The sequence below is a fragment of the Anastrepha obliqua genome, chromosome 2 (assembly GCF_027943255.1).
Source record: "Anastrepha obliqua isolate idAnaObli1 chromosome 2, idAnaObli1_1.0, whole genome shotgun sequence".
NCBI lineage: Eukaryota > Metazoa > Arthropoda > Insecta > Diptera > Tephritidae > Anastrepha > Anastrepha obliqua.
The window spans coordinates 86,883,752-86,907,368 of NC_072893.1; the positions used below are offsets into that span (position 1 = coordinate 86,883,752).

The window sequence follows — 23,617 nt, forward strand, 5'->3', positions numbered from 1 at the left end:
TACTTCTGAAGTGAAGAGATTTGGCCTCGAAAGATAATTGACGAGTGCCGACCACTCAGAGAGTTCGCTGACCACCTCTTCAGCCCTGACGGGAGGGTCGACTGTAAAATGTCATCTAGTAGCCTGGAGAGGGCGATTGTGTCGAAAGCCTTCTTCAGGTCCAGCGCTACTAGGACAATCCTCTCGCAGGGGCGGTTTCGGTTAAGCCCGCGCTTTATGTGGCTGTTTATGGTGGTGAGTGATGCGGTGGTACTGTGCACTCTTGTTGTTGTTGTAGCAGTAACTTTGCTCTGTCAGTGTAGTGTAATCACCTGTCGTCTTCGTCTAGGTCATATAACGGTAGGCCCAGGATACTAGCTGTTTCTGGATAAATAGGAGTTCAACCTGCTACAGTATCCAGAACGTAATTATGCCAAGGTTACGCGGGACTCTTGGGGAAGTTGGAGCCCTTCATCTGCTGTAGGTGGTGGTTTGACTCCGTAACGGCATTCGGGGGTCGAGAGCTTAGGAAGGTGGTAATGGTCTCCCGATAAATGTCGTTTATAGTCTGTCTGTACACTGTCCAATCCAGTAGCTGTTTGTCTGTTTTGTCTTGGATCTCGTCCGTAAATGAGGAAATGCCTCCTGACGTGCCTGGGAGGTGGCTCTGGCTCAAGCGGATTTCTGCATGGGTGAGGCCTGCGGTAACACGCTGGCAGGAACTGTTTGCTGAGCAGTTTGTTATGCTCCTTCACAGGCAGCATGTGGGCCTCGTCGTGTAGGTGTTGTATCGGGGACATCAAGAGACATCCTGTCGCGGTCCTTATTGTAGTGTTTTGGTAGGTCTGAAGCTTCGTTCACTGCGAATCACTGGTTCCAGGCGACCAGACAGGCACGGTACATTTCCTTATCTTTGCCCCAAGTGCTGCCGGCAAGCGACTTGAGGACCTTGTTGCGATTCTGTACTTAAGTTGCAATAGCGGTTGTATGCGCTAAGAAGGAGAGCAAGCTGTCGAAGGTAACTCCCAATATTTTGGGGTTGTTTACCGTCGGAATTGGTGTGTCGTCGACTTGCACTCTTCGGAAGCCATGCTGATGTGCGGCTGGGGTCAGATGTTTCGTGTAGAGTGGGAGTAGGAGGGTTTCAAGAGTCTTCACTACTGGGGAAAGGAGAGTTATCGACCGATAAGATTACCCTTGGTTGGCGGGTTTTCCAGATTTCAGTAGCGGGACCACTCCCCCTGACCCTACTTCCAGATATGACCCAGGTTTTTCAGCATCAGCATGTTAAATCCATTAGGGCCAATGGCTTTTGATGCTTTTATTTTGTTGATGGCTCTCTTTAATGGAGAAAGTAAGTGGCGCACCGTTGTTCGGTAATTTATGCCGCCGTCTGGAGGATGCAATATGATCGCCGATCTATCGGCCGGAGGATGCAATATGAATTGCCGGCTAAAGTAGCTCACGCATCTGTTCGGGTCCGGCGAAATGCAATCGTTGAAGGTGATAGTTACCTTGTCGTTGTGCGCCGTTGGGTTTTACAGGAACCTTACGGTGGACCTGAGCCTACTCACTGCAGTGGGGAAGTTGCATGTCTTCAAGTACTCTTCCCATTTAGTCCGTTTATGTTGGGTGACCAGTTGCCGAATCTCCAAATTGAGATCCATTATACGAGGATCCCCGGGATTAGTCTGGCGTAGGTGGTCACGCACGGGGAAATTGGTATCTATGTCCCGGTTTCTTCCGGCAGGAATGAAGCGATCCGCAGCGGCTCTGAGCACCTTGCGGAATGCGCGTTCGCGTGCACGCACGTTGGGTGGAATGGGAAGAGCGGTGAAGGTGTTCTCTGTAAATTCCGCAAAGCCAGCCCAATTAGCTTTGTTGAAGCTAATGTATGATCGGTGATTCGCGGAAACAAAGACGGCAGCTCTTTCAATTAGGACGATAATGGGTAAGTGGTCTGCTGCAAGCGATAGCATAGGTCGCCAGGTTATGCTATTGATGAGGCCAGTACTAGCAATTGTTATATCAGGTGAGCTGCTGCAATTGCTGCCAAGTGCTGTCGCCTACTATCGTTTGGTAAGCTTGAATGCAAAAGATCGTGGTGCGCAATAAAATCACCTACTTCCAGTCACTTTTAGCCTCTGATAAGCGCACCAATTTCAGGGTGATATCCCGCCGGGTAGCAGGGGACAGGTGGTACATATATTTTCAAAATTTCGAGCTCAGCATCGCCTGACCGAACAGATATACCTTGATATTCTAAGGTGCTGTCCCTACGGTTGATGCCTTCATCGATAAGACGATACTGCAATGTGTGATAGACTATAAACGCTAGGCCACCCCCATTGTATCGGTCGTGATCTTGTCTGTGCACGTTATAGCCCTCCCCTGGTTATGAGAGAAGAGGTAGAGTGCAGTTTGGCCTCTTTGACCGCAGCTATTGTGGTTCCGTATCGGTTCATATCGATTATCTCATCTATCTTGCTCATAAGTCCGTTGCAGTTAAATTGGAGAAGCTTGAAGCTCCTCAGGAGGACTGTTGTAACGCGGGGTGTGAGAGACGCGTGAGTTTGTCTACGTTGGTCCTGCTGTGCGTTCCGCTGTTGTTGTTGCGGCCTGATTGTGGTGGGCGGCCGCACCACAAGGGCGGTTGTGGGGCACTACAGCAGGAGGCAACGTAGACGCGTGTCAACTCACGGGTGGTGCGTAGGCCAGAGCACCTCTGAAAGGGGTACCAGCCATTGCCTAAATTGCATTTGACTGATGTCATGTTACGAGGAACTCTGGTCCGACACATGGAGCAGACTGTGCAGCGGAGCAAGAGCTGCTGGCTTGTCCCTAACAGCTAGTTTACTGCGGCGGCAGCCCTGGGCCGGGAAAATCCCGAGTCAATCCGGTGAACTAGAACGGCCGCTATGGGAATGACGGAGTGGTAATCTGTTGCGATGCTTACCCGCGCATTCACTTTCTTCGAAGATTCGGTTGACGTGTTGCCGCCGAATTAATTCTTTTTCGGATCCATAATATTAAGCTGCAACGCCAGTTTTTCGATTACCAAGTTCTAAACCGAGCAAAGAATTTGATACGCTTACGTTTCGCAAACAATTTGACAGGAACCATTTAAAATAATAAGCTTGGCCTATCAACAGAAACTTCGACGTTGGTGAGTATACGAGGCTTCTGGTCTGTTTGATGGATGTTTTGCTCATATCGGGATCGAGGCTCATGCAACAGTTCATGCCATTTTTGTTGCACCCTGCAACCGAACATCTGTGTATTCGTACGCATGAAGTACCTCGGTAGTCAGCTTTTGTGGTTCTACCGTGTGAAAAAATCGTGAACAGATTGCTTAAATGGTGATCGCACTCAGCAGCATTCAAAAATGAAGCCAAATTTTAAACCTTCGTGGCAAATGGAATGATTAAAAATTCTTTATTCTCAAGTTTATTCGCAACGCAACAGATAAGCGAAATTTGAGTTTTAACCAAAAATTACATTGATACTGTGTATAACCAAAACCTTTGTTATTTCCCTATCTGGACCTTTAACCATCTTCTGTATCTGTATCATCTTTTATCGCTCAGTGTAACGACTGTCGTTGAAGTAATTGCTTTTCGAAGCATCAGGCCAACAGTTGAAGTCATGAAAGTCATACAGATTGATCACCTTTTGGCAGACGTTAGCTCATTGCGGATAAGCTCATTGGTCGCGGCTCCTAACGTGTTACCTATTTTATCTTCTCCTTCAGTGCTCATTTCAGTCGACGCAAATTATAGTTAATTTCTTATTGGGCGCTAATCATCTGCTTTTTTGCAGTACCTTCAAAGTCTTCGCTACTCGATCTTACACTTTATGTGTTCTCGTCCTTCCCTTTTTAACCAACATTTTTCTCAAAACCATAACATGATGGCCACTTATGGGCCCCAGAATCGTGTTCAGACTATAAAAATACATCGGAAACCAAACACAAAAACAACTCATATACAAAAGGAGTCTACAAATTGTACAATTTATAGTCAAAAATTATTTCATTCAAAACTATTAATTACTTAGCCGACACCGGGACTATTTCACTCGTATAAAACGGAAGCGTAAGTATTGCCTTTCTACCAAATTTCCCATCAGCAACCATTTCTCCCTCACTGTTGTTCACTTTTTGTTTTTTCGCAGAGGAGCTGCCCAACTTATACAAATTAATCCTCTTCAATTTTGCATATTTCCCTTCGGTAGCAAAGGATTAACATTGCACTTTATCCCATTCTGCATAGTTTTTAATATCATATGAAGCAATAAAAATTACCTTAGTTCATCAACATTTCAAGTGAAATTTTAAAAAACATTTGCAACTACAAAACTGACGTTGATTTGGCAAGGCTACTCGATTTATTTTTCGTGTTGCTTGTATTTTGAGCTTTCGTACGCCATTTCTGTCTTGATACGTTCTTCCTGTAACAAATGCAATTAAAAAATTTGAGTAGTCCATATTTATGGAATCAGGAGTAGCAGCTTCAATAGGTTTAGTTGCCTCAAAAGCAACGCACGTCAAAAATAAATACTCGCAACAAAGAAGTGGAACGCTTAGTTGATTAACTCCAACGCTTTGTTAAGTGCATTTAATTGACCGCTGCTCGTTGTCATTTCTCTCCTGCAGCTCAAAGTGTTGGTGCTCTATTTGTTTACGCTACTGGCGAGCAATCGAAATAAATTAGCAAAAGAAAAGCGCAAAGTAACTAAAATATAAGAGTACATACAATTATAAATTAACTGCATTTAATGAAAGTTAAATTTCAAGGCATCTTGGTAATAATTACATACGCTTAGAGAAACATAAATTGAATTATTTTGGAGTAATAACTACAATACGTAACGATAATGTCTACTAACAAAGATAGCCCTAGCCGTGACTCCATGACATCTTCTTCGGCGCCAATATCACTTCTGGCCGATGGAGATTCTCTTACCCGCGACTACAGTTTGGGCAGCCTCACATCTGCTGTAAGCCAAGATGAATATTTTCGATGCCGTGATCATGCGGAAAGTGTTTTAAAACGTTTACAGTTATATTTGGATAGTCATCAGCTCTGCGATGTAGTGCTAATCGCTGGGATTGACGGCAAGAGGTAAATAAGGCATGATTTCTTGAAAAAACAATATATACCATTGATAATAAAATGCACTTCCGGCACTAGAAACAAAGAAATTGTAATTCCAAAAGTTAGCATATTTATACAACTAAGGTCAGGTCGCGTGTCGCAGCAAACAAAGGCAGATGAAAAATTACATTCATACATACATAGAAAGGAGTCGGTGAAAACTGCGTCACAAGCGATCTGCCAGACTACATGTACAATGGAATTAACCACACACCGCTTATATCTATTCCCTTCATTCTCAGACGTGCATGTACATATAAAGTTTGCACTAATCGTAGTGCGCCGCGTTCTTTGTCTGCAAAAAGCTGCGCTATAGGAAAGCCAAACCAAACAAAGAAGTGCTAGTACGACAATTGGATAGCCTACACGTCAACTCTTGTCTCCCCTTTTGTACATTCTGATTTCGTTCCATTGAATGACAGCGAGCGGTTAGTGTAGATGTGATGTATGGAGAGCGGCTGTTGTAAATTATAAATAAATTGCATAAAAAACTATCTCTAGATGGGCGTTATGATGATGAAGATGAAGGTGACGTGCAGAAAGGAATAAACGTGTCGTTTCTGTTTTGTTTTGAATTAACTGTTGCCATTACCCGACTACGAGTGTAAATAATACGAACGTCTAGTCACCCAACACAAGGGGAACACATTTAAAAAACAAGTAAATACTACTGCGAATGGCATGATAGCGCGATAACATTTAGAGCGATGATAATAAATCACGACAACAGGGAAATGCAAAACATTCATTGTTATTGGTAAACATAGCTAGGGAAACTAGAAAAATTGCTCAACTAAAAAGTTCAGTTTCAGTTTTTTTTTTGTAATTCCAGTATATCGCGAATTCAGTATTATGCGAAATGTAAAAAATAAGTAAACCAGTGGTAGGTTTAAAGTAGATTCATTGTTTTTGCTTTTATCAAGTGTTGGACTAAGTTGTTTATATCTGTCACATATTAATTCATGTGTGATAAGTAAATATAAATGAATCGGTTTATGATGCATACATGCACACATGCATTTGTGGGTGGAAAGAAATATTCAATTTGTAATATGTTCACGCCCCTATGTTCCACACTGGAACTGTAGGAATTTATGATGATGAATATGTTCCATACGTAATGAATTTATTAATTAGGATTTCTTTTCAAATAATTATTATTTGCTCTTTTCCATATATTTAGAGTGCCTGCTCATCGTGTAGTATTATCGGCGTCGAGCGCCTATTTTGCCGCCATGTTCACCGGTTCGTTGCGTGAGACCAAAGAGCAGGAAGTCACGCTTGGCGAAGTGCATGGCGATGCATTACAAATACTAATTCAGTACTGCTACACGGGATATATTGAATTGCGCGAAGATACTGTGGAAACACTATTGGCCACTGCCTGTCTGCTACAGTTAAACGCTGTAGTTACTGCCTGTTGCAATTTTCTCGCACGCCAATTGCATCCTTCCAACTGCCTGGGCTTTGCCTTTTTTGCAGAACGACAAAGCTGCACAACTCTGCTGCGCCTAGCCAAATCATACACATGCCAGCATTTCATTCAGGTACATTAATTCAGCTGTGGTTTTTCTTAATGCTTTTACTAAATTTTACTTCTTATTGTAAAATTCGTAGGTATGCAAAAATCAAGAATTTTTGCAGCTCGACTCAGAACAACTTGGTAAACTAATCTCAAGCGACGATCTCAATGTTCCCACCGAGGAGGAAGTAGTGCACAGTCTCAAGATGTGGGTGCAACACGATCCTGTCAATCGTGAGAAACACATTCCTGAGTTGTTGGCATTGGTGCGACTGCCTTTGTTGAAGCCTTCGTTCATTATGGATCATGTGGAAACGCTTTGCAGTTCGAATGAATGCCAACAGCTTGTAATGGAAGCGCTTAAGTGGCATTTATTGCCTGAACGCCGCAATCTGTTAGCTCTGATAGCTTCAGAACGTACAAAGCCGCGTAAATCGACGGTTGGACGATTACTTGCCGTCGGTGGTATGGATGCGCATAAGGTGGATTAAAAAAATAATAGAAAAAAGCACAGTAAATCACTTAATATTTCTTTTAAAGGGCGCTATAAGTATTGAAAGCTACTGTCCATATGCAGATAAGTGGTCTGTTTGGAAGAATATGTCTGCACGTCGTTTGCAGTTCGGTGTTGCTGTGATGGATGATAAATTAGTGATAGTGGGCGGCCGCGATGGCTTGAAAACGCTCAACACAGTAGAGAGTTTAGACTTAAACACAATGGCATGGACAGCGCTAAATCCTATGGGAACACATCGCCACGGTTTAGGTGTAGCCGTGCTGGAGGGGCCACTCTATGCGGTCGGTGGACACGATGGCTGGAGTTATTTGTCCACTGTTGAAAGGTAGTTGTAATAAGATATTTTTCTGAAATATGCAATTAGTTTATAATTCTTTACAACTTCAGATGGGATCCAACCACCCGCACATGGAGCTATGTGGCGTCTATGTCTTCGATGCGTTCTACCGCTGGTGTTGCAGTGCTTGGTGGCCGCTTATATGTAGTCGGCGGACGAGATGGTTCTGTTTGTCATCGTTCTATTGAATGCTATGATCCGCACACCAACAAATGGACTATGCGTGCACCTATGAATAAACGGCGTGGAGGTGTAGGAGTGAGTCGAATATTTTATTACATTCTAATGTGCTTTGAATAAACTAATTGCACTTTCAAAGGTGGCCGTTGCAAATGGATTCCTATATGCATTAGGAGGTCATGATTGTCCGGCCAGCAACCCCTCTGTCTGCCGCACCGATACAGTTGAGCGCTACGATCCCGCAACAGATTCGTGGACTCTGGTAAATAGCTATTTTAAAAACAGACAGTGTACGTTTTTAATATTCACGCATTTACAGATCTGCTCACTTAATGTTGGACGTGACGCCATCGGTTGCGCTTTGTTGGGGGATCGCCTAATGGCAATTGGCGGCTATGATGGCAATCACTACTTGAAGACTGTGGAAGTTTACAACGCCGAGACGAATGAGTGGACGCAAGCTGCACCGCTGACATATAGTCGAGCTGGTGCTTGTGTTGTAGCAATACCGAACATAATACCACCTACTCCACCACTACCCAGTGCAACAGTTTAGTCTTATATTAATTATTTTCTTCATTCATATTTATTTTTGTTGATGCGAAAGTATTAAGGCGATCATACTATAGCTTTTACAAGTTAGCTAAGCAAATTTCCTCGTAAATGCATGTCAAATTATTTTTAGGTACTGAAAACTAAAAAAAAACTGCGCTAACTGCATCACGAAAAGCTTACATGTTTCGTTTTCCGCTCTTACGTTCGAACATTCGTGCGCATTTATGCATTCCATTTATACAATTTATACATTCTAATTCAGTTAAGGTCTATTTTAACTACTTTCACTGATCGTTGTTTTTTCTTTATCTTTTCTTTATGTTTTCACATTGTTACGTTTTCTGATACCTTTTTTGGTCTTTGGAATTTGTAGAAGAAATGGAAACCGGTCAGATTGAATCCGATGTGCTACAGACGCACCGTTGAATTTGTCGATTATTACAACCTTTAAGCAACTAAATACAGCAAACAATACATTTTTTATCATACATATTTTTTTACCATACGAGTATTTAGATTTAAGAATCAAAAAATCAAACTTTAATATTGTAATGGATTTTTACTTCGCATACGCAGATACAAACATACACCATTTAGTATATATTATATTTTATATAGGAATTGTGTGCTCGAAATCTAATTTTTGAATTTACGAATATGAGTATTTATTTCTTTAATAAAAAGCATATTTTGCATGCAAGAAAATGCGGGCTTATTTTAAAAACTCCGAGTGAGTATAGCTGAATGTCGACTTATGAACCTGATGAGGCGGAAAAATTCCCAGTGAAGGAACACAACTTGTTACAGTGCAGACAATTCCTGTTTTGATGTGGCTGAACGAAAAATTCAACTGCAACCTGATGCGCAGAACAAAACTGATCTCTACTGGCATGACTCAAATTTACATCTCAAGTGAAAGAAGAATACATAATATATAACCGGACAGTTACACTGTCCATTCACACACGTCAAGTAAGTATAGTTCTTGATGGCCAAACTTATTCCATTGACGTTTATGAAAGTAACTACCGCAAATTGTCATGCGAATCCAGACGAATGGATATGTACGAAAACCAACCACGCAACAACGCTCACGTCGTTCCCACGACAGTCGGTTCTACATAACCGGAACAACCCGGATTTATATCCGGCCAAGGACTGCTGCTGAAGTGCATTCCTCATATATGTATGGGGAATTTTTATGCTGTTACACCAACAACCGCTCATGTTTTCACATATGTACCGACACCAAGAACACTTTGGCCTAAAATATACTCCTTTGTTGCACTTTCTTGAGCCGAGAAAACTTCTGGCACACTTGCACTATGGTTGGCGTACATAAATCTAAATTACAACTTTTACAAGCAGTTTTTATTACTGAGTACATTTATTAGAGGTGAATATATATAAATGAAATAAAAGCAAATGCACATTAATTATAAGAAATATTTAATTAGGAGATGTGTTGCGTTTTGGTGTCGATGGTGGTAAATCCATTGTTTTGCACACCCAACCAGCGATGTCCACTTCCTCAATCTCAGCTTTGCGTATCCAAGCGTGGTTCTATAGATAGAAAACGAAGGAGTTTAATATAAACAAAAAAAAAATAATAATGAATAAATTGTATACCAGTAGCGTCTTTAAATCAGCACGTTCATCTGGGTTCTTTTTGAGACAAATGTCTACAAAGTCTTTAAAATCGTCAGTGAATATTTTGTGCTCCAATCTAGGTGGTGGTTCATTGACAATATAGTCTAGTAACTCAAAAATGGCCATGACTTTAGGTTCCACTACTGTCTGTTGGCCGTCTTCGGGGTTATCATTAAATATCGCTTCGAGAGTTTTGGCATCGGGTGGCGGTATAGGATACATGCCAATAGCCATCTCAACCAATGACAGTCCAAGTGACCAGATATCCGATTGAACTGAATAATGAGTACCTTGCAATCGTTCAGGCTATGAAGAGTAAATAAATGCTATTAGGTTATCTAAATACGTAACTACTTGGAAAGCGCTAGGCTACATTAAAAAATCACTTACCGACATATAGCTACGTGTGCCCACAAATGAATTGGCCATGGAATCAATTAGTTGCCCAGACACGCCAAAATCACAGATCTTTATCTCTCCGCTGCTGTTCACAAGTATGTTGCTCGGCTTCACATCTCGATGCATGATGGCGTGCTTGTCACGTAAGTAACTCAGTCCTTTTAGCACTGCCAATGTTATTTTTCCAAGTATGGATTCCGGTATGCGTCCGGCGCGCTTCAATATGAGATCCAAAGAGCCACCATCCATGTACTCCATACAGATGCTTATTTCACCGTCGCTGTAGAAGGCGCCATAAAAACCCACAATGTGTGGAAAGTTGCATTCATGCAACACCTTCAGTTCGCGTATAATTTGTTTCTTAATTGCAGGTTTCACTTCCAGATGTATAAGTTTGCGGGCCATAATTAACTCAGTAGGAATGTGACGGACTTTCATGACCACACCACCATTACCGGAACCCAGTTCGCCCAACTTTTCGAGGTCATCATCGGACAGTTCGCCAATTTTCTCCTTTTGACTGAGGAACACTTTGATACGATTTCGTGCTGAATCATCCATTTCCAACTCTTCCAAAGTCTCGGTCAGCGCCTCGATACTCGTCTTCGGCTTCCCCAGTAAACTATGTTTTCTTTAATTCAACTTTTTAATGAATTTTTGTGCAACAAACCGAAAAGCAACAAAATTAAGAGAGAAAGATATGAAGAACAAGGCAAAGGAAAGGAAATGCAAAGCAGTAGATCACAAACATCGGACATTGGCATTGTCCAGTACGGAAACTAGTATATTTGCAAGAGTACAGTTTTTTTTTAAAGCGAAGTGAGTAAAACCAACAGCGTTCAAAGACGTTTGCCGGCTGAGCTAAAGTTTGATTACAAGCAAGTGGCAAAATGCAGGTGCAGAAAATGAAAAATCAATGGAAATGTTTATTCGGATATTTACTCTGTTCCAGATGGCGTCTTGAACGGCGGTGTCGGCACAACTTGTGAAGCGGCGACTGTTGCGTCAACAGCCCCAGGAGGCAGCGTTAAATTCAATTTATTTTTCGACATATCCTGAACTTGATTAGATGAACAAAATTATAAAATGACTCGACAGCAAAATTCCAAAAACTACTCCTTGCCAGTGTTGCTGTGCCTGCAAGTTCTGGGCCCTAAACACAAAACGTGATTCTTATAGATTGAAAAACAACATTTTAAGTAAATACTCATGTAAATATAAATAACTGCAAATATTTGGAATATATTCATACTCGCTATATGTTTCACCAAAATTTATGGAAATGTTTTACTTATGCAAAAGTGGTAAATATACATACATCCGGGTAAAAGTTTTAAAGAGATGGCACTACTATTTCTCGTTGATTTCATCGATATATATATTTTGTTAAAAAAAAAAATAAACAGTGAGGAATTCTAATGGAAACAGCTGTTGCATTTATTTACCTATGGACATTAAGGGTATTCACTTCACACTTCAGTCATTCTCTATTGCGAGTCGTACCATTCGTCTACTTGAATTCCGCAATTCGAACACAAAAGCAAACGAAAAGAATTGATTATTACGCGGCTGTAACGTAAAAAAATATAATTCCCTTTGACGAATAGTACGCAAAACAACGAGAGTAATGTCTAATTCAAACGAAAACAATTTTTCTATCGTTGTGTTATATTTGAAATGAGAGACTATTGAAAAAAAGATATTTATTTATAAAATATAAATAATAAATTTTTCGTTATTTATTAATGTACATATGTACAAATGTGAAATTCTTCGTAGGATTTAAAAGTCGGACTAAACGGAAGATAACTGACAACCAAAGAAAATTCAGCGAGGAATACTGCTGGAATGACAATCCTTGGCCAGTTATAAATCCGGGTCGTTCCGGTAACGTAGAATCGACTGTCATGGGAACGATCATCTCTTATTATCTCAAAGTATTGTAGTGTAGTTCCCGATCATCATCGTCATAGTCTAACTTATTTAACGGTAAACTCAGAAATCGTGCTGCTGCGCTAGGTTGGGTCCAGAAAAAGAGGGGTTTTTGGTGAGTGGGCTTGAGAGAGCATGTGAATAGGTGGCTAGTATCGTGCGATGTGCTTTCAAATGCCGCACATATAATATTTTGAGTATGTCGGGGTCTGCAGGGGTGATTTCTTCGGTGAGTGCTGCGCACTCGGTAGAATCCATGCCGATGTCCGGCTGGGGTCAGATATTTCGTGTGAAGTGGGAGTAGGAGGGCCTCAAGTGTCTTTGTTCTGGTGAAAGCAGAGTTATCGGGCAATAGCACTCCCCTTGGATGGCGGGTTTCCTAGGTTTCAGTAGTGGGACTCCTCTCGCTGCTTTCGAATTCTAAGGAAAAGGGGCCGCAAGCAATAAAAAATACCAAATAAAAAAAATATATAAACACACTTTCTTTCCATGGGGTCATCATGCAGAAAAACTGCATATGGAGGTATTTTTGTAGTTCGTGCTCGCACAATTTAACACGCGGCGCTTTGTTTTCATTAGTTTGATTGGAATTGCTTGTAATTTTTCCTCCTTTTGTTTGTTTATATCACCTTAATATTGATGCTTGACAACACACTTCTCAACATTGCGAAAAATAAAGTAACGGTTTGGAAAAGACGCCACCTTCTGTATTTAACTGGCCTTGTTCTGCATACCGTGACTCAAGGCAGATTGAGTACTGAAGGTGACGTCTTCCCAAAACAGTTACTTTATTTTTCGCGATTTCCACAAGTCTGCCGTTTAACCCTTATTAATACAAAACAAACAAAAAGAGGAGAAATAAATTTTTTGTGAAGAGGAAAAGTGGGCGAAAGCAATAGAAGCTACGAGACCCAAATATACACTGTGCACTAGATAGGGCTAGTTTACTGGGCAGGCAGCACTTGGCCGGGAAAAACCCGAGTCATTCCGGTAACGTATAACCGGCTGCCATGACAGAAATCTACAGGACCAGACAGTGTTTAGACCGCCAATAAACGACATTTACCGGGAGACCGTCACCACCTTCTTAAGCTCCTATCCTGTGAATGCCGTAATCGGAGTCCAACCACCACCTATAGCATATGAAGAGGTCCAGCTTCCCCGTGAGACACATGTAACACTGGCACAATTACGTCCTGGATACTGTAGCAGGTTAAACTCCTACTTATGCAGAATTGACCCCGACATACCAAACATATGTCCAACATATAAAGGTACCCTAACAACCTTTCCACGTGCCCTTTAAAACCTACTCATTTAATATCCCTCGTCCTCTGGACCCTACCTGTCGAAACAGCATGTTTCCTGGGCCTACCTTTAGATGAGCTAGACGAAGATGACCGCTGATATACCCTACATTGACGGGGCTTCTACTATTGTTAAAACAACAACAACAACGAGAACCAAGAAATTGTATACAAACACACACATCCTTGCCATCCGCATAAAAACGCAAAAAAAAATTTGTTCATATTCATGTGTGCTTTCACAACTTAAAACGAGGCACTTCGTTTTCATTAGTTTGTTTAGTATAAATCGCGCAAATCACAATATATCCAAGCCATTTACTAAATTTTCACTAACATGTAATTTACCTACCTTTGGTTTGTTTTGTTCCATTTATTGTATTGGAAATAACGTCAGACGTCAGAATCGCAAAAAATAAAGTCACTGTTTCGGGTAGAGGCCATCGTCAGTCTTCAATTCGCCTTGATCCGTGACTATCAAAGTTTACTACCATCACCCTGTAGGGATTCGCCTTACAAGAATCTAGAAGGACAAACAAACAAAAGAAAAACAAACTCGATGAAACTAAGAGAAAATTGGGAAATAAAAATAATCGAATTGTCATCTTATTGACGGAGGCCTACATGAAACGCCATTGCAGGCATTTAGTTTTTTCAATTAGTTCTCAAAATTTGCAACATCATGTCCCATATAGACAATATAATCATCCAGGTTAGAGCTCGACTACAACAATTGGGTATCAAATTGTGGGAAGAGCCTTTCTATTATTCAGACATTGGTGGCATAGAATCTGAAATTGATGTAAGTTGACTTGCCCCATTATAAATTGTGTAAATATTTTATACAGAATACACATTTTTAGCGCCTTGCTCAAGATTTTAGCACAAACTTAAGTTTAAGCATGTCGAACTGTAAACTAGCTTTAATGGAGCTGCAGGACGGTGCTTTACGGAAATTGGCTGCACGGAAGGAATTCAGTGAGACTGGTAAATGCCATGATGATGATACACAATGTAACTTTTCTCAATATGTACTATATATATACATTCATGTATGTATGTAGGCCTCGCCACTTTCAGCGTGAGGCGTATTAGTAATCAAGGAGGTACACAAAATGTATTAGAAGTAAAATGCCCATTGAATGCCCTAGGAAAAGAATTGCAAAAGAATATTGCGGAAAAGCTACAGCTAACCGACTCAAATTGTGTAAAATGTATATCTTCCGGGAAAATAATTGATCCAGAGAGAACTCTCGAAGCGCAAGGTATACATATTTACACGCGAAAAGAAATGCCGATATTAATAAAAAATCCAATTTAATTTGTAGGAATTAAAAATAATCAACAGCTAATGGTTATAATTAGTGAGGTAGATCGTAATGAATCAAATTCCAAGGAAGCAATGTACGATCGTATACGCAACATTAAAATGGATGTTGAGGCAATAGTAGACTCAGAAAAACAATTATTTGAGGTTAGTATTCCGACAAGTGAAGCATGTAGTTTACCGTCGTATTTCTTAGATGGAAGATCAAGATGGCAATCCTGTGTTTCTACCCCCAAATGAAAACCGCGCTCTGTTGATAGCCATGGGCTTCTGTGAGAAGGCGCGAGCGGCTATGAAAAAAGAGCATTATGACGAAGCTTTGATTTTGCTTCTTGAAGCTGATGAAAAGTTTTCCACCTGTAACTCACAATTTTTGGAATCGATAGACAACTATGCATTAATAAATTTAGACATTGTTTGGTGTTACTTATGTCTGAAAGTATGTTGGTCTCAGAACGAAAGAAGAATTGAACTAACAGATCATTTCACATCCGTAGAATGTAACTCAGTTACCCGATGCTCAGCGTCGTTTAGAGATTTGTGAGCGAAACTTCCGTCGCAGTTATGGCGAAAATATGAATCGACTGATAGCACTCAAAGGGAATGCTTGCCCGGAACGTGCACTTCTAATGCGTCTACACTTATTGCAAGGCGTGGTATTCTTCCACCAAAACAGACGTGATGAGGCATACGAACGGTTGGAGTTGGCTGCAGGCGAGTTACGCGAATTGAAAGTGGACGATGCCACTGTAGAGGCACTTGTTGAGATGGGTTATGAACCGTTTGAGGCTCGTTTAGGCTTGCGGGCTTGTAGAGGTAATTTAGAACAAGCTGTAAACTTTATACACGAACAAAGAGAAAAGAAGCGCGAAGCACGAACCCGTTCACACAATGAGCGTAAACTAAATTCGAAGTTGTCACGTACAAACAACGACAAAGATTGGGTTAATCCACGCAGCGCGTGCACGCTTATCGAGATGGGGTTTTCCCATGATCTTGTCGTGGCGGCGCTTAAACATTCGAAGAATGATCTACAACGAGCGGTTTGTTGCTAGAAGATAAAATAAACCCAAATTCTTTTAACTCAATATTTTATTTTGCAGTTGGATTTGCTGCAAACGAATAGTGATGAGTTGTTGCAAAGTTTGCCAAAAAAGGAAAATGCTGATTCTGATATTTTGGAACAGGTAGTGAAGTAGCTGAAAAGATATTACATTTAATTCCTTTGATTAAAAAATTATTTCATATTAATTTTTATATGTACATAAATTTCAGTTAAAAGAGCTCGGCTTTAATGAGGAAATAGTACGCGTGGCGCTTGAGACTACACAAAATGATCCGGGGAAAGCACTCGATTTTCTAGTTAAAATATTCGGCAACGAGGAGGATTTACTAAAGCAAATAAGTCGTATTGCCGAGGCTACTAAAGAAATTGTCGGCGATGACACACCATCTACTTCTAGCGGTTTGAGTTCGCTCGCATCTACAGCTATGGACAAAGTGAAGAATGAAATAGAATCACTGAGAGCATATGAACGCTTCAATGAGGATCTCACATCGAATGGACAGGACTACCTCGATCTACCCCTTCTACAGGAGGAACAAATCTTGGCCGAATATAAACGCTTTTTAGAGCAATGATTAATACCCTTATATTTACCAGCCACTCTATGGTATACATTTATTTGCAAAAAGGTGAATTGTACATTTTACTTTAAGTACAATAAAATAAACATGGCATGCTTTAATTATGAAAGTTATCTACGGAAAGGTGTTACGCAAAAAGTGTACTGCGCAATAATTTGAATATTAGAAGTATCATATTGTAATATTAAAAAAAGAGGAGTTCTACAATTTTGTGATTTGTTATTTTCTAGATATCTTGAATTCTATAATAATTTCGATAAGGCAACTTCATCTTCAGCCCATCAGCAAATAGCCAAAATAAGCCTTTTTAATTTCCGACGACTTATCTTAAATCTACAGATGTTATAATCAGTGAAATGTGAGAACAATGAACAATTGAAAGGTTGGAGCGATTCGCTATAGAACACCAGCCTGGTAGCAACATATCGGACAACAAACAGACGAGCTTACAAGCGAAAGCACTTCGGAAACTCTTAAGGAAACTTGTTTAGTGTGAAAAACGAGTTATTTTTTTTTTTTAGCCGAGTATAGCAAAGTCCAAAGGTGCACAAATCTTTCGCAATCTTTTCTTTTCACTCCAAGGACCTCTCCATATGAAGTCTATAGATTAAAGATAAAGGACTTGTTCAAGGTACGTAATAAAAGCGGGGACGGCAGGGTAGTGCCCTTACGCTAGATTACCGAGGTCGCAGTATTTACTCGTATAACCGTTTGAAACGCTGATGCAAATGCACACTGGTCCGACCAGAAGGCGTTGGCGGACAAAATTCAAAAACTCATTTAATTAAGCTGAAAATATTTATTTAGGGGTTTTAAGAATCAGTGATGACGAATCTGACCTTAGTTTTAGCAAATTTTAAATTCATTGAATACTATAAATACATTTTTACTTCCGTAATTAGCTGTTGAGTTCATTTTTACATTTTCCACGATCCCAGAGAGTACCACGTGGAGGTTTACGGTAAGGTTATTCTCTCCTCATTTTTTTGTTTGTTTTTAGACTTCTTTTTATTTTTTATTTTTTTTTAATTTTTGTTTTAATTTTAAATTTTTTTTTAATTTTTAATTTTTAATTTTTTTTTTTATTTTTAATTTTTAATTTTTTTTTTTGTTTTTCATTTTTAATTTTGTTTAGGATTCAGAATCCTCGGTTTCTGATGAGCTGTTTTCTGAGGCTGGATCATTTTTTAAATTTAAAAGCGCAAGAACTTTTTTTGAAAATGAAGAGGATTTAAAGTTGTCGTTTAAGGGAAAATCAATTTTTTCAGCTAACCAAGATGCATTCTCATTTAATACGCGACCCCAATGTCTGTTAGATCGTTCTAATTTTCTATTAATATCTTTACAAAAATTACTATATTAACAATCTTCAAAACCTGATCTTTCAATTCTTTCACACTATCATCATGGTATTGAAGCTTCTCAAGAACGTAATCTTGTAATTCTAACTTCTTTGACTCAAAACTTTTTTTTTCTGAAGAACGAAAAAAAAAAAATAACTCCTTTTTTTCAAAACTATACGTCATTTTGATTTTATTATTACAAGCAATTCTCAGATGTTCGTTAATATTCTAATCGGCTTATGCCCGTTCCTCCAGTGACAGATAAAAATGTTATATTATTATATATAATTTTATTGTGTATAGTGTTATATATACATATATCATATTAATATTGTAATAATATTAAAAAAAAATTGTTTTTTTAATAAATTTTTTTTTTTTAGTTGTCTCTTAATGCTGATGGGGTCTGTGATGTCTTTTTTTGTCTTTTACACAAAATTGCATAAGCCATATGTAACGTTTTGCCTGTGGGTAAATGCACAAAAGCTACCTTATTTTTTATTTGCGCAACTTTGCGCAACAGGTTTCAGTTTGAGATCATAGCTGAAATATGTGGCTACATCAGCCATGTTGATTTGAAGTGGACCGGTGTGGACCACTCGAAAAAATGATGTTTAAAAAAAAAAATTTCGAAAAATTTTGAAATTAAAAAAAAAAAAATTGGATTTTGTATCACAACTTAAGAGAATTATTACTGTTTCCGTTAATATATTCAATTATCTTTTTTTTCAATATTTGGTTAACAATCAAATGGTAATATTTATTTGCAGACATGAAAATGAAACTCTTGTATGAAGTGCGATTTGCATACAATTTCATGTTTAAAGTCAAAAAACTACAATGAAAATTTTTTTAAATTAAGTAATATTTTCAGGAAATCTGCCTTGAATATTTAAGAAAACATCTGCATTATCAAATTTTTATTTCAAAAATGTTGAAAAATTGAATTTTGTCCGGCCGCCGGACCACTGTGAAATGCCAAGCTCATACTTTTCCAATGCTCGACACTTATTTGGCATAGTTAGGTGGAGGTAAATACGTAAATAGAAGTAATGGAGTTTTCTGTAAATATTTTCCTTGATAATTTCGATATTGGTTTTACTATTTCGTTACAATTGTTTGGTCACAGAGTGCAGCAACATTATTTAACACCACGCTTTCCCTGGACCCACCTCGTCGAAACAGTATATTTTCCGGGCCTATCAATAGATAAGGTTAGCGCCGTCAGCCAATGCCTTAAAAATCCTTTGTAAACGGTTAAACAACAACACACGGGCTTAAATGGGTTGTTGTTGTTGTTACAGCAGCATGAACACTCCCTATACTTGAACGGTACCTGCTACTGGCGAGACAGTCCTTGACCGAATATAAATATGGGTGTCTCCGGTAAAGTAGAACCGACTGTCGTAGGAACGTCGATGTGAGAGACTGATTCCGCATGGTAAAACGAATAATGAAATGAAAATGAAACGAATAATTATTTTTCTATATTTAATATTTTGAAACATTTCGTGTGAAGAGCAGGCTGTGTGTTATTTGCTTTAAGCTTCTGTAAAGTTGCTCGCCTATGCACAATTCCGAGTCTTACGTTCATGTTTGTACATAGATAGCATAATCAATCTGAGTGGAGTCTTACGTCATGGCAGAGAGAGATGGAGCTATAGCGGCCTCTCTCCAACGTACTCGGCTTGAGAGACCTTTAAAGTCTACAGCGGATGTCTAGCAGGAGGAGCGACAAGGGTAAAGGTTCAGTGCAATAGACAGCGCTAGTTTACTGGAGGGACAGCCTTTGGCCGGGAAAAAGCCACTTGTTGGTATGTAGAACTGGCTGCCATGGGAATGCAGGAGGAGCAGTCGTTGCAGAATTTGGCGTCTGAGTTGCGAATGCTGAAATTTTATGCCATCCATTTTACAGTCCAAATGTTTGAGTATTTCATTTAATTGTGATGACGCACCTAGGGAATGAAGGGATGACGTTATATATATATATAAGGTGATTTTTTAAGAGCTATAGGAACGTTTTTCAAAACAACACACTTAAAATTCAGAAAAATTCATGAAATGTTTATTTAAGTCGATAGTACAGTCCATATAATTTAATGTTTGAAGCTTATTTCATACAAATGTTGACCGCGACTGCGCTTCAAATGGTCCATCCGCTTAGTCCAATTTTGGCATACTCTTTCCAATGTTTCGGCCGGTATCTCACATATAAATGTTTTAGTGTTGTCTTCCAATGCGTTAATTAAAGCAGGCTTGTCTGAATAGACATGAGCTTTAACATAGCCCCACAAAAAATAATCTAAAGGCGTTATATCGCATGATCTGGGTGGCCAATTGGCAGGTCCCGAACGTGAAATAAAATGTTCACCGAACTCGCCTCTCAACAAGTCCATTGTTACGCGTGCTGTGTGGCATGTGGCACCGTCTTGCTGAAACCACATGTCAAGCTAGTCAAGCTCTTGCATTTTTGGCAAAAAAAAGTTGGATATCATTTCACGGTAGCGCTCACCATTCACAGTTGAGTTTCGATTCTCAGCATCTTTGAAGAAGTACGGTCCAATGATTGCTCCAGCCCATAAACCGCACCAAACTGTGACCTTTTCTGGATACATTGGGAGCTCTTGCAATTCTTCTGGCTGATCTTCACTCCAAAATCGACAATTCTGCTTATTTACGTACCCATTGATCCAAAAATGAGCTTCGTCGCTGAACACAATTTTTCGATAAAAAAGTGGATCTTAAACTTTCTTAAGAGAACACGCATTTTTATAATAATTTTTTATAATAAAATTCAATGATTTGCTAGCGTTGTTCGTTTGTAAGACGATTCATGGTTAAATTATAGACCAAACTAAAGATGTTTGACAGTGAAACAAAACACGAAACGTGCGACAGCTGTTTAAACCAACTGTTTAAAAAGATAATAGCTAAAAAATCACCCTTTATAATTGGCGCCTACACCCTTTTTTCGGTGTTTGGCCGAGCTCCAAATGGAGGGAGCTACAGTTTCAAGCCGATTCCGCACGGCAAATATTTTTTATGAGGAACTTTTTCATAGCAGAAATACGCTCGGAGGTTTGCCATTGCCCGCCGACCGCTATTAGAATTGCCGGGGCGACCGCTATTAGAAAAACACGTTTCCTTAATTTTGGTGTTTCACCGAGATTTGAACCTCACGTTCTCTTCGAATTCCGAATGGTAGTCACGCACGAATCTTTTCGGCTACGACGGCCGGGATTCGGCTACGCTGAGCGATGACGTTACTATGAACAAATTCCTCCTACTGCACTGAAGCGGTTGACTTTGCCGGAGTCCGAAATATGCAGTCTTTTACGCAAGGGCTTAGCATAAGACTATCCATCAAGCTACATATGTATATACCCACCTCCACGAAAAAGGAAAACTAAATAGATCACATTGTTTTAGGAGTGCCACTAAAACGCAGTACAAATAGCAGTGACTTCGTGAAAGAATAACCAAATCATGATTGCTGACGCTGGTTAGGAGCTGAAAAGATATATGCACCAACTTCTTCTTCTTCTTAATTGACGCGATAACCGCTTACGCGATTTTGTCAAGTTTAACAAAGCCCGCCAGTCGTTTCTTTCTCGTGCTAACCGGCGCCAATTGGACATACCAAGTGAAGCCAAGTCCTTCTCCATCTGATCTTTCTAACGCAGAGGAGGCCTTCCTCTTCCTCTGCTACCACCACCTGGTACCGCATCGAATACTTTCAAAGCCAATGCGTTTATATCCATTCGGACGACATGACCCAGCCAACGTAGCAGCTGGATCTTATTATGTTAAAAAAAAAATTTCGAAATTTTGACCAAAAAAATGTCAAAAAAATTTTTTGAATCAATTTTTAGTTGATTTGGCCAGTTTTTTAGGTTTTCTGTTATACACGTAACGATTCCTTATGATTTAACCTTTATTTTGAAAAAAAAAAAAAATTTTATGGTGTCTATAATAGTTCTCGAGATATTGCGATTTTAGTGGAAGCGCGCACGCACGGTTCGCGCTGCGTTATGTGTTCCTGTATGAAGTGACTGGAGCAGACTGCTGCAGGTCTGTGCGCGTTTTTCTACTCCCGCGCTGCGTAACCGCGAACTTCACGGTGCGCGCTTCCACTAAAATCGCAATATCTCGAGAACTATTATAGACACCATAAAATTTTTTTTTTTTTCAAAATAAAGGTTAAATCATAAGGAATCGTTACGTGTATAACAGAAAACCTAAAAAACTGGCCAAATCAACTAAAAATTTATTCAAAAAATTTGTTTGACTTTTTTTTGGTCAAAATTTCGAATTTTTTTTTTTAACATAATACTAATTTAAACTACTTATTTGTTTCTATATTCTCTGTAAATTGCATTGAACTCCATCCAACGGTTCAAGAAATATTGATTTTTGAAAAAAACACGGTCCCGATTTTCAACATGGCGTAGATGACTCAATTTTGAAAATTTTTCAAAATCCTTTTAGGCTCGAATGTATCTTACCTAGAACTAATATTTCCCAAAGTTTCAAAGAAATCGAAAGACCACTTGCAAATCTCATATTTTCTGACGGAGTCTTACCCGGATACCAAATTCAGACATAGCGGCATACAGGTAACTCCTTTCCGTACTGTCGAATGCAGTTTTGAAGTCGACGAAAAGATGGTGTGTGTCGATTCTCCTTTCATGGGTCTTTTCCAAGATTTGGCGTATTGTAAATATTTGGTCGATGGGAGACTTTTCAGGTCTAAAGCCACACTGGATATGCACCAACACTTATGGCGATTCTGCAATTTCCGATTCAGCAATCTTAAAATAATTACATATATAAAAAATTGATTGGATCTTATCAAATCGGAGCCATTTATATGTCGCTATGTCTGAATTTTTATTCCAAAACCACTTATACGTGTGGCCAAAATGACGATACAGATGAGCGGATAATTGCTGGTGTATAGAGGAATTGCTGGTGTATAGAGGACATGATATCGGCTTCAACAATTCCGCCGATCGCTCTGTCTTCTCCAAGTTCGATAAAGAATCAAAATGGTTCAAGCTGGAGATGAAGTGCTGAAAAGCGAAGTATTTTCTGTTATTAAACAAATAGCCAACACTGACGACTCGATGTAAACAGCTACAATTTTGAAGTATGGCAGTCCTTTTAGTTGCATACTAACATTAATACCGTTAATATTAGGTGAAGTAAAAAGTTGTGAAGTAAGCATTGTAACGAATCGTAATACTTTACATATACATATGGTAATTTAAAGGTGACATTAAGCTTCAAAAAAGTCTTGGATTTGGTTGAAGTTGTTGTAGCAGTAGTACTAAACCCTATCAATGTAGTGTAAATTACCGGCCGTCTTCGTCTATCTCATCTAAATGTAGGCCCAGGAAAATTGCTTTTTCGACAGGTTGGGTTCAGAGGGAGAGGGTTGTTAGATGAGTGAGTATCAAATTTATGTAAAAAGGCGGTTGGTACCCTGCGGGGTGCCTTCACATGCCGGACATACCTTCATCTGCTGTAGGGGCTGGTTGGACTCCGATTATGCCATTCGGCTTCGGGAGCTTAAGAAGGTGGTAATGGTCACCCGATGAATGTTTTTTATTGTCTGTCTAAACACTGTCCGGTCCAGTAGTTGTCTGGTCCTGGAGCTCGTTGGCGTAATTGAAGAGGTACCTGCTGAAGTGCCTGGGAGGCGGCCGGATGAAACCTGTGGTAGCACCCTAGGAGGAACTGCATTCCCATGGCAGACGGTTATAC

General features: G+C 39.7%; 3 protein-coding genes and 1 long non-coding RNA gene across 7 annotated transcripts; 2 read left to right on the top strand and 2 right to left on the bottom strand.

Annotated features, from left to right (window-relative positions):
- Positions 1–4,397: 4,397 nt before the first annotated feature.
- On the top strand, positions 4,398–9,893 carry LOC129237217 (kelch-like protein 5). Of its 2 annotated transcripts, XM_054871788.1 has the most exons (10): positions 4,398–5,102; positions 6,319–6,682; positions 6,753–7,139; positions 7,198–7,499; positions 7,562–7,769; positions 7,831–7,953; positions 8,011–8,241; positions 8,620–9,218; positions 9,299–9,642; positions 9,704–9,893. In XM_054871788.1, the coding sequence occupies exons 1-8, from the start codon at positions 4,855–4,857 to the stop codon at positions 8,695–8,697; spliced, it is 1,941 nt and encodes a 646-aa protein (XP_054727763.1). In that variant the 5' UTR covers positions 4,398–4,854; the 3' UTR covers positions 8,698–9,218; positions 9,299–9,642; positions 9,704–9,893. The 2 variants fall into 2 exon arrangements, with proteins under 2 accessions (XP_054727763.1, XP_054727764.1); XM_054871789.1 differs by lacking the exon at positions 9,704–9,893 and having other exon boundaries at positions 9,299–9,682.
- LOC129237219 (uncharacterized) lies at positions 4,731–5,425 on the bottom strand. The gene is made up of 2 exons (XR_008581749.1): positions 5,276–5,425; positions 4,731–5,167 (listed from the first exon to the last, which is right to left on the bottom strand). It is a non-coding gene; the product is annotated as an uncharacterized LOC129237219 (long non-coding RNA).
- LOC129237218 (dual specificity mitogen-activated protein kinase kinase dSOR1) lies at positions 9,600–11,430 on the bottom strand. Of its 3 annotated transcripts, none has more exons than XM_054871791.1 (4): positions 11,238–11,430; positions 10,287–10,917; positions 9,876–10,202; positions 9,600–9,809 (listed from the first exon to the last, which is right to left on the bottom strand). In XM_054871791.1, exons 1-4 carry the CDS (start codon positions 11,345–11,347, stop codon positions 9,696–9,698), a joined length of 1,182 nt encoding a protein of 393 aa, XP_054727766.1. In that variant the 5' UTR covers positions 11,348–11,430; the 3' UTR covers positions 9,600–9,695. The 3 variants fall into 3 exon arrangements, with proteins under 3 accessions (XP_054727766.1, XP_054727765.1, XP_054727767.1); XM_054871790.1 differs by having other exon boundaries at positions 10,287–10,926; positions 11,238–11,429; XM_054871792.1 differs by having other exon boundaries at positions 10,287–10,937; positions 11,238–11,291.
- A 2,590-nt stretch (positions 11,431–14,020) lies between these two features.
- On the top strand, positions 14,021–16,609 carry LOC129238914 (NEDD8 ultimate buster 1-like). The gene is made up of 8 exons (XM_054874144.1): positions 14,021–14,336; positions 14,398–14,521; positions 14,599–14,799; positions 14,863–15,008; positions 15,058–15,300; positions 15,359–15,904; positions 15,965–16,048; positions 16,137–16,609. Exons 1-8 carry the CDS (start codon positions 14,217–14,219, stop codon positions 16,500–16,502), a joined length of 1,830 nt encoding a protein of 609 aa, XP_054730119.1. The 5' UTR covers positions 14,021–14,216; the 3' UTR covers positions 16,503–16,609.
- The last annotated feature ends 7,008 nt before the right edge of the window (positions 16,610–23,617 follow it).